General features: G+C 53.0%; 1 protein-coding gene across 2 annotated transcripts in view; it reads left to right on the top strand.

Moving 5' to 3' along the window:
• The window catches only part of LOC106606645 (AF4/FMR2 family member lilli), a 52,556-nt gene extending 41,806 nt beyond the window's left edge, over positions 1–10,750 (top strand). For both annotated transcript variants that reach the window (XM_045704201.1, XM_045704228.1), the window contains exons 16-18: positions 6,218–6,320; positions 8,090–8,193; positions 10,440–10,750. In XM_045704201.1, the coding sequence (XP_045560157.1) occupies positions 6,218–6,320; positions 8,090–8,193; positions 10,440–10,557 (325 nt within the window). In that variant the 3' untranslated portion in view covers positions 10,558–10,750. The remainder of the gene's footprint in view (positions 1–6,217; positions 6,321–8,089; positions 8,194–10,439) is intronic.
• Positions 10,751–11,144: the final 394 nt, after the last annotated feature.

Raw genomic sequence — 11,144 nt, forward strand, 5'->3', positions numbered from 1 at the left:
GTCTCCTCCTCCACCTCTCCTGTCTCCTCCTCCACCTCTCCTGTCTCCTCCTCCACCTCTCCTGTCTCCTCCACCTCTCCTGTCTCCTCCACCTCTCCTGTCTCCTCCTCCACCTCTCCTGTCTCCTCCACCTCTCCTGTCTCCTCCACCTCTCCTCCACCTCTCCTGTCTCCTCCACCTCTCCTGTCTCCTCCACCTCTCCTGTCTCCTCCTCCACCTCTCCTGTCTCCTCCACCTCTCCTGTCTCCTCCTCCACCTCTCCTGTCTCCTCCACCTCTCCTGTCTCCTCCTCCACCTCTCCTGTCGCCTCCTCCACCTCTCCTGTCTCCTCCACCTCTCCTGTCTCCTCCTCCACCTCTCCTCCTCCACCTCTCCTCCACCTCTCCTGTCTCCTCCACCTCTCCTCCACCTCTCCTGTCTCCTCCACCTCTCCTCCACCTCTCCTGTCTCCTCCTCCACCTCTCCTGTCTCCTCCTCCACCTCTCCTGTCTCCTCCTCCACCTCTCCTGTCTCCTCCTCCACCTCTCCTGTCTCCTCCTCCACCTCTCCTGTCTCCTCCTCCACCTCTCCTGTCTCCTCCTCCACCTCTCCTGTCTCCTCCTCCACCTCTCCTGTCTCCTCCTCCACCTCTCCTCCATCTCTCCTGTCTCCTCCTCCACCTCTCCTCCACCTCTCCTGTCTCCTCCTCCACCTCTCCTGTCTCCTCCTCCACCTCTCCTGTCTCCTCCTCCACCTCTCCTGTCTCCTCCTCCACCTCTCCTGTCTCCTCCTCCACCTCTCCTCCACCTCTCCTCCACCTCTCCTCCACCTCTCCTGTCTCCTCCTCCACCTCTCCTGTCTCCTCCACCTCTCCTGTCTCCTCCTCCACCTCTCCTGTCTCCTCCTCCACCTCTCCTGTCTCCTCCTCCACCTCTCCTGTCTCCTCCTCCACCTCTCCTCCACCTCTCCTGTCTCCTCCTCCACCTCTCCTCCACCTCTCCTGTCTCCTCCTCCACCTCTCCTGTCTCCTCCTCCACCTCTCCTGTCTCCTCCACCTCTCCTGTCTCCTCCACCTCTCCTGTCTCCTCCTCCACCTCTCCTGTCTCCTCCTCCACCTCTCCTGTCTCCTCCTCCACCTCTCCTGTCTCCTCCACCACCTCTCCTGTCTCCTCCACCTCTCCTGTCTCCTCCTCCACCTCTCCTGTCTCCTCCACCACCTCTCCTGTCTCCTCCACCACCTCTCCTGTCTCCTCCTCCACCTCTCCTGTCTCCTCCTCCACCTCTCCTGTCTCCTCCACCTCTCCTGTCTCCTCCTCCACCTCTCCTGTCTCCTCCTCCACCTCTCCTGTCTCCTCCTCCACCTCTCCTGTCTCCTCCACCACCTCTCCTGTCTCCTCCTCCACCTCTCCTGTCTCCTCCTCCACCTCTCCTGTCTCCTCCTCCACCTCTCCTGTCTCCTCCTCCACCTCTCCTCCACCTCTCCTGTCTCCTCCTCCACCTCTCCTGTCTCCTCCACCTCTCCTGTCTCCTCCTCCACCTCTCCTGTCTCCTCCTCCACCTCTCCTGTCTCCTCCACCTCTCCTGTCTCCTCCACCACCTCTCCTGTCTCCTCCACCACCTCTCCTGTCTCCTCCTCCACCTCTCCTGTCTCCTCCACCTCTCCTGTCTCCTCCTCCACCTCTCCTGTCTCCTCCTCCACCTCTCCTGTCTCCTCCTCCACCTCTCCTGTCTCCTCCTCCACCTCTCCTGTCTCCTCCACCACCTCTCCTGTCTCCTCCTCCACCTCTCCTGTCTCCTCCACCTCTCCTGTCTCCTCCTCCACCTCTCCTGTCTCCTCCTCCACCTCTCCTGTCTCCTCCTCCACCTCTCCTGTCTCCTCCTCCACCTCTCCTGTCTCCTCCTCCACCTCTCCTGTCTCCTCCTCCACCTCTCCTGTCTCCTCCTCCACCTCTCCTGTCTCCACCACCTCTCCTGTCTCCTCCTCCACCTCTCCTGTCTCCTCCTCCACCTCTCCTGTCTCCTCCTCCACCTCTCCTGTCTCCTCCTCCACCTCTCCTGTCTCCTCCACCTCTCCTGTCTCCTCCTCCACCTCTCCTCCACCTCTCCTCCACCTCTCCTCCACCTCTCCTCCACCTCTCCTGTCTCCTCCTCCACCTCTCCTGTCTCCTCCTCCACCTCTCCTGTCTCCTCCTCCACCTCTCCTGTCTCCTCCTCCACCTCTCCTGTCTCCTCCTCCACCTCTCCTGTCTCCTCCTCCACCTCTCCTGTCTCCTCCTCCATCTCTCCTGTCTCCTCCTCCAACTCTCCTGTCTCCTCCACCTCTCCTGTCTCCTCCACCTCTCCTGTCTCCTCCTCCACCTTTCCTGTCTCCTCCACCACCTCTCCTGTCTCCTCCACCACCTCTCCTGTCTCCTCCACCACCTCTCCTGTCTCCTCCTCCACCTCTCCTGTCTCCTCCACCTCTCCTGTCTCCTCCACCTCTCCCCTCCTCCACCTCTCCTGTCTCCTCCTCCACCTCTCCTGTCTCCTCCACCTCTCCTGTCTCCTCCTCCACCTCTCCTGTCTCCTCCTCCACCTCTCCTGTCTCCTCCTCCACCTCTCCTGTCTCCTCCTCCACCTCTCCTGTCTCCTCCTCCACCTCTCCTGTCTCCTCCTCCACCTCTCCTCCACCTCTCCTGTCTCCTCCTCCACCTCTCCTGTCTCCTCCTCCACCTCTCCTGTCTCCTCCTCCACCTCTCCTGTCTCCTCCACCTCTCCTGTCTCCTCCACCTCTCCTGTCTCCTCCACCTCTCCTGTCTCCTCCACCACCTCTCCTGTCTCCTCCACTACCTCTCCTGTCTCCTCCACCACCTCTCCTGTCTCCTCCACCACCTCTCCTCCACCTCTCCTGTCTCCTCCACCACCTCTCCTGTCTCCTCCACCTCTCCTGTCTCCTCCTCCACCTCTCCTGTCTCCTCCTCCATCTCTCCTGTCTCCTCCTCCACCTCTCCTGTCTCCTCCTCCACCTCTCCTGTCTCCTCCTCCACCTCTCCTCCACCTCTCCTCCACCTCTCCTGTCTCCTCCACCTCTCCTGTCTCCTCCTCCACCTCTCCTCCACCTCTCCTCCACCTCTCCTCCACCTCTCCTCCACCTCTCCTCCACCTCTCCTGTCTCCTCCTCCACCTCTCCTGTCTCCTCCTCCACCTCTCCTGTCTCCTCCTCCACCTCTCCTGTCTCCTCCTCCACCTCTCCTGTCTCCTCCTCCACCTCTCCTGTCTCCTCCTCCACCTCTCCTGTCTCCTCCTCCACCTCTCCTGTCTCCTCCTCCACCTCTCCTGTCTCCTCCTCCACCTCTCCTGTCTCCTCCTCCACCTCTCCTGTCTCCTCCTCCACCTCTCCTGTCTCCTCCTCCACCTCTCCTGTCTCCTCCACCTCTCCTGTCTCCTCCACCTCTCCTGTCTCCTCCACCTCTCCTGTCTCCTCCACCTCTCCTGTCTCCTCCACCACCTCTCCTGTCTCCTCCACCACCTCTCCTGTCTCCTCCACCTCTCCTGTCTCCTTCTCCACCACCTCTCCACCACCTCTCCTGTCTCCTCCTCCACCTCTCCTGTCTCCTCCTCCAACTCTCCTGTCTCCTCCACCTCTCCTGTCTCCTCCTCCACCTCTCCTGTCTCCTCCACCTCTCCTGTCTCCTCCTCCACCTCTCCTGTCTCCTCCACCTCTCCTGTCTCCTCCTCCACCTCTCCTGTCTCCTCCACCACCTCTCCTGTCTCCTCCACCTCTCCTCCACCTCTCCTGTCTCCTCCTCCACCTCTCCTGTCTCCTCCACCTCTCCTGTCTCCTCCACCTCTCCTGTCTCCTCCTCCACCTCTCCTGTCCTTCTCCTGTTTCTGTTTCTTCCTCCTCCTTCCCCGTCTCAGCCTGTTCAGCTGAGTCAAACACGTCCTCTAGCAGCACATAACCAGCCTGTTCAGCTGAGTCAAACACGTCCTCTAGCAGCACATAACCAGCCTGTTCAGCTGAGGCAAACACGTCCTCTAGCAGCACATAACCAGCCTGGTTCAGCTGAGGCAAACACGTCCTCTAGCAGCACATAACCAGCCTGTTCAGCTGAGGCAAACACGTCCTCTAGCAGCACATAACCAGCCTGTTCAGCTGAGGCAAACACGTCCTCTAGCAGCACATAACCAGCCTGGTTCAGCTGAGGCAAACACGTCCTCTAGCAGCACATAACCAGCCTGGTTCAGCTGAGGCAAACACGTCCTCTAGCAGCACATAACCAGCCTGGTTCAGCTGAGGCAAACACGTCCTCTAGTAGCACATAACCAGCCTGTTCAGCTGAGGCAAACACGTCCTCTCGCAGCACATAACCAGCCTGTTCAGCTGAGGCAAACACGTCCTCTAGCAGCACATAACCAGCCTGTTCAGCTGAGGCAAACACGTCCTCTAGCAGCACATAACCAGCCTGTTCAGCTGAGGCAAACACGTCCTCTAGCAGCACATAACCAGCCTGGTTCAGCTGAGGCAAACACGTCCTCTAGCAGCACATAACCAGCCTGTTCAGCTGAGGCAAACACGTCCTCTAGCAGCACATAACCAGCCTGTTCAGCTGAGGCAAACACGTCCTCTAGCAGCACATAACCAGCCTGGTTCAGCTGAGGCAAACACGTCCTCTAGCAGCACATAACCAGCCTGGTTCAGCTGAGGCAAACACGTCCTCTAGCAGCACATAACCAGCCTGGTTCAGCTGAGGCAAACACGTCCTCTAGTAGCACATAACTAGCCTGTTCAGCTGAGGCAAACACGTCCTCTCGCAGCACATAACCAGCCTGTTCAGCTGAGGCAAACACGTCCTCTAGCAGCACATAACCAGCCTGTTCGGCTGAGGCAAACACGTCCTCTAGCAGCACATAACCAGCCTGTTCGGCTGAGGCAAACACGTCCTCTAGCAGCACATAACCAGCCTGTTCGGCTGAGGCAAACACGTCCTCTAGCAGCACATAACCAGCCTGTTCGGCTGAGGCAAACACGTCCTCTAGCAGCACATAACCAGCCTGGTTCAGCTGAGGCAAACACGTCCTCTAGCAGCACATAACCAGCCTGGTTCAGCTGAGGCAAACACGTCCTCTAGCAGCACATAACCAGCCTGGTTCAGCTGAGGCAAACACGTCCTCTAGCAGCACATAACCAGCCTGGTTCAGCTGAGGCAAACACGTCCTCTAGCAGCACATAACCAGCCTGTTTCAGCTGAGGCAAACACGTCCTCTAGCAGCACATAACCAGCCTGTTCGGCTGAGGCAAACACGTCCTCTAGCAGCACATAACCAGCCTGTTCGGCTGAGGCAAACACGTCCTCTAGCAGCACATAACCAGCCTGTTCGGCTGAGGCAAACACGTCCTCTAGCAGCACAACCAGCCTGTTCGGCTGAGGCAAACACGTCCTCTAGCAGCACATAACCAGCCTGTTCGGCTGAGGCAAACACGTCCTCTAGCAGCACATAACCAGCCTGTTCGGCTGAGGCAAACACGTCCTCTAGCAGCACATAACCAGCCTGTTCGGCTGAGGCAAACACGTCCTCTAGCAGCACATAACCAGCCTGTTCGGCTGAGGCAAACACGTCCTCTAGCAGCACATAACCAGCCTGTTCGGCTGAGGCAAACACGTCCTCTAGCAGCACATAACCAGCCTGTTCGGCTGAGGCAAACACGTCCTCTAGCAGCACATAACCAGCCTGGTTCGGCTGAGGCAAACACGTCCTCTAGCAGCACATAACCAGCCTGGTTCAGCTGAGGCAAACACGTCCTCTAGCAGCACATAACCAGCCTGGTTCAGCTGAGGCAAACACGTCCTCTAGCAGCACATAACCAGCCTGGTTCAGCTGAGGCAAACACGTCCTCTAGCAGCACATAACCAGCCTGGTTCAGCTGAGGCAAACACGTCCTCTAGCAGCACATAACCAGCCTGGTTCAGCTGAGGCAAACACGTCCTCTAGCAGCACATAACCAGCCTGGTTCAGCTGAGGCAAACACGTCCTCTAGCAGCACATAACCAGCCTGTTCAGCTGAGGCAAACACGTCCTCTCGCAGCACATAACCAGCCTGTTCAGCTGAGGCAAACACGTCCTCTAGCAGCACATAACCAGCCTGTTCAGCTGAGGCAAACACGTCTTGCCCCTGGCTTCTATCTATTTATACTGTAACATAAGACAGTAGGATGACCTGAAGACCGTTAATGGACTGTCTCTCTGTCTCTGTCAGTGCTGGGACTATCCACAGTATCAAGATCTTACGCTCTTCCAACTGTGCATTTATCAACTACACCAACATGGACCACTGTGAGAGAGCCATCAGGACTCTACATGTAAGTCTCTGTCTGCAGGCGTCTGTCTGCAAGTCTCTGTCTGCAGGCGTCTGTCTGCAGGTCTCTGTCTGCACGCCTCTGTCTGCAGGTCTCTGTCTGCACCCCTCTGTCTGCACCCCTCTGTCTGCAGGTTCTCTGTCTGCACGCCTCTGTCTGCAGGCCTCTGTCTGCACGACTCTGTCTGCACCCCTCTGTCTGACACTACACCACTTTCAAAATTGTAACAACTGGGTCACCCACTAAACGATGGGGTGGAGACTGGGTCACCCACTAAACGATGGGGTGGAGACTGGGTCACCCACTAAACGATGGGGTGGAGACTGGGTCACCCACTAAACGATGGGGTGGAGACTGGGTCACCCACTAAACGATGGGGTGGAGACTGGGTCACCCACTAAACGATGGGGTGGAGACTGGGTCACCCACTAAACGATGGGGTGGAGACTGGGTCACCCACTAAACGATGGGGTGGAGACTGGGTCACCCACTAAACGATGGGGTGGAGACTGGGTCACCCACTAAACGATGAGGTGGAGACTGGGTCACCCACTAAACGATGGGGTGGAGACTGGGGTGGAGACTGGGGTGGAGACTGGGTCACCCACTAAACGATGAGGTGGAGACTGGGTCACCCACTAAACGATGGGGTGGAGACTGGGTCACCCACTAAACGATGGGGTGGAGACTGGGGTGGAGACTGGGTCACCCACTAAACGATGGGTGGAGACTGGGGTGGAGACTGGGTCACCCACTAAACGATGGGGTGGAGACTGGGTCACCCACTAAACGATGGGGTGGAGACTGGGTCACCCACTAAACGATGAGGTGGAGACTGGGTCACCCACTAAACGATGAGGTGGAGACTGGGTCACCCACTAAACGATGGGGTGGAGACTGGGGTGGAGACTAAACGATGAGGTGGAGACTGGGTCACCCACTAAACGATGGGGTGGAGACTGGGGTGGAGACTGGGTCACCCACTAAACGATGGGTGGAGACTGGGGTGGAGACTAAACGATGAGGTGGAGACTGGGTCGCCCACTAAACGATGGGGTGGAGACTGGGTCGCCCACTAAACGATGGGGTGGAGACTGGGTCACCCACTAAACGATGGGGTGGAGACTGGGTCACCCACTAAACGATGGGGTGGAGACTGGGTCACCCACTAAACGATGGGGTGGAGACTGGGTCACCCACTAAACGATGGGGTGGAGACTGGGTCACCCACTAAACGATGGGGTGGAGACTGGGTCACCCACTAAATGTCGGTTACTGCTTCCTGTTGCTGCCGTTTACTGCTTCCTGTTGCTGCCGTTTACTGCTTCCTGTTGCTGCCGGTTACTGCTTCCTGTTGCTGCCGGTTACTGTTTCCTGTTGCTGCCGGTTACTGTTTCCTGTTGCTGCCGGTTACTGCTTCCTGTTGCTGCCGGTTACTGCTGCCGCTGTCTGTTGCTGTGGGTTACTACTGTTACTACTGTCTGTTGCTGTCGGTTACTACTGTCTGTTGCTGCCTGTTGCTGTCTGTTATGCCTGTTACTGTCTGTCACTGTCTGTCTATGGCTGTACTCCTTTTACGGTCTGTAGCCGCCGTACGTCTGTCTCTGTCTGTTACTGTCGGTCTGTCATTTATATATTTATATAGTTCTCTGTCATATATCAGCCTGTCAACACTAGATTTGCAGAGATGGTTGTCCAGGAAACTTGGTTCTGTCAGCCAACACCGAGTCTCCAGCTGTTTTAAAGTCTGTCTCTGTGTCTTGTCTGTCTAGGGTGAGGTGTTGAACGGAGTGATGCTGGCTGTCCGGCACCCTGACAGAGTGATGCAGAAGAAACTGGGCTTGTCCCAATTAGCTTTCACCCTCACCAACGCACCGTGAGTAGGAAACACACACCCGGCCTCTTGTTGTCGTGACGTCTCTTATCATTCATGTGATGACGGCTATTTTATCACATCAACTGAGTTATTACGGGATTAAATGAATCATGTAACAATTAACTCATTAGTAACTTGGGGCACCACGGATAAAGTTTGTTTTAATGAGTTACCGTTTCCAGAATGAACTCAAGAATATATCAGAATATATAATTATCATACCAGTCATCCATTAATCATTTATTACCTCATATCAGTCTCATTCTGAACGTCGCAAAATACTTGGATATCTGCACGAACCCTAGTCTAAATGATGATTCAGTGATACACAAATTGGCTTATTTATTTACTAACGAACTAAATAATCACACAGATACATAAACACACACGGTATACGTTGAATTGATTACTAACATAATTCAATGAAAAGTCACTAGTGGACTAACCCGATATGATGGCTTGTTACACAATGAAAAGCCCCTAGTGGACTAACCCGATATGACGGCTTGTTACACAATGAAAAGTCCCTAGTGGACTAACCCGATATGACGGCTTGTTACACAATGGAAGGTGTACGATAAAGAGAGAGGGAGAGACAAAGTGGGCTGATACATAGATGTGGAAGCTATGCTCATGAAAAATGAATAGTTTGCAGATGAACGACCGCTCATTCTAAAAGAAATGCAACACATATATTTCCACTTGTATGCCGTTTGTCATCTCTCTGTTGAAACCACTCGTCCGTCTCTGGAGAGTAGTTCGACGTAACTCTCTGTTGAAACCACTCGTCCGTCACAATGTCCTCAGTTGTAGTAGGCTTCTTTGTCTCTTGAGTTCGTTAGACTGGATACGTCATTAGCAGTCCTTTTATGCACTCTGGAAAAAGGGGGGACGTTCCTTTTTGGCATAATGTCTGTGTTCACGTGGGCGTGGTTACTGACTGGGTAAAACTTTATGACAATTATCTAATTTTAGAAGGCTAAATTCACATGATCTTTTCACATAGTTTCATATTTAATCATATACGCTTTACAACATTTAGATGTAAAACATTGTGAACGCTCTTAAAGATGACAGTTATCTTGATATGACATCACGGCATGCTAAATGATATGACATTAATTGTTGTTTCCATCCCCACCAACCATTTCCCACATTCTTTATGTTAGAAATATTGTTTCATTATCCGCTTTTAGATGTTGGCGTTTTGGCGGCAGATTTCTCTTCTCTACACACATCAGATTCCTTTAGTTCAATACTGCAGGTCCAGAGAGTTTTTTTACGTGAGAGTAAGAGAGAAAGAGGGGATTCTCTCTTTAATCCAGGAGGGAAAGTCATGACTATTGATATTGTGGAGGCACAGGAGCAGCACTCCCAATTCCAACACCTCAGATTCCCCCCCCCCACACTGCCAGCGAGCAATCTCTCTGCAATAATGGTCAGACATGGCGCGTAAATGTAAAGTGAGAACTTTTCTGAGAGAACTTCCGACAACATTCTCCAGGACAATCGGGGGGAGGGGGGGGGGGTGTAATTGGCATCTGACGCGGTCAGAGCTCCCATAATCTGATTCACATAGAGAGACTCGTACAAAGAAAGACCCTCCGCGGCAGGAGGGTTTTAACGGGGGCCACAAAATCTGAACTCATCATGAGGGGCCATAGTTGTGCGTATCCACATGTGCAGACCCCACCACATTTGGAGCAAAACATTTTAGCAGCCCACCTCTTGACAGTGGAGAGATTATTCTTTTATTTTTAGAGTTCATTTCGTGCAATTCTACACATTTTTACCATGGGGTGGAGAGAAGATTCAGCATTTTAACAAATTTCATGCAATTCTATACATTTTGCCGTAGGCTTTAGAGAAACGTTTGCAGTTTTTAGTGATATGACTATCAAAATCAGTGGGGGCCCTCCGGTCGGTAACTCGACCATGTTTACTACAAGTTTAGATAGCTGACTAGACTAACTTACCAATCTAAAACAATGTTTCCTGACTTGGCTAATTGAGTAATTGTCAGTGACTGACATAACAAGAGAAAAACTACTGATGCACAACGACATTTTCAAAATGGCACCTTGTGTATCCTACTATTCTAACAGACCCCCCCCCCAATCGCCACCTGAGTTTATAAAAATCCAATGTTTATTTTCTAAAGCCCTTTTTAACATCAGCAGCTGTCAAGTCACTAAGTGACATTTCAGTGTGTGTATTCTGAAGCGCTTGTCTGTGTGTTTTTACAGAGAGAAGAGTCAGGAGTGTTACTTCTGGAGAACCACAGGCTGTGTTCGATACAATACCTGCATCTTCAGACATGTGCCACAACACAAGGGCATCGACAGGGACAAGGTCAACAAGTGAACAACAGACACACCAATAACCTGGTCCTGGAAACTGGAGCAATTAGTTTCCCCCCCCCAGCTTACTTTTCAAATATGCTTTAAAAAAGAAAATAAAAAGTGATATATATATATAGACTTAAAATCGATAAGTTATAATTGACTCAACAACCAATAAACAAATGTAGCTTTCTTAATCAACTAGAAAATGAAGTTATATGTCGCTGTTGTTTTTCAAAAATTAGCTGGTTAATTTGCTAATCCAGTTTTTTTGGGGGGAATTACATCGCTGGGACAGAATCACGGCAGGCTTCTATAGCACCTTACCAATGGGAACCTGTACTGAAATGTCCCCAACTATGTTCTCATTCACTTTATATTGGAGAAAGCCTTGATTATATTGATTGCCTGTATGGATGCTATTGTCAAACTACATGTCTCTGTTCACAACATTAGTCCTCATTAGGGTAGTTAATGTGGATATTCATTATGGAAGACGGAGACGTTTTGTTTTTCCAAATCTTTTTTCTTCTTCTTCCACTAGCTGTGTTTCCATCAAATTGACTAGTTGTAGATAACGGGCTGTGTTTCCATCAAATTGACTAGTTG

Source organism: Salmo salar, chromosome ssa01 (assembly GCF_905237065.1).
Source record: "Salmo salar chromosome ssa01, Ssal_v3.1, whole genome shotgun sequence".
Lineage (NCBI taxonomy): Eukaryota > Metazoa > Chordata > Actinopteri > Salmoniformes > Salmonidae > Salmo > Salmo salar.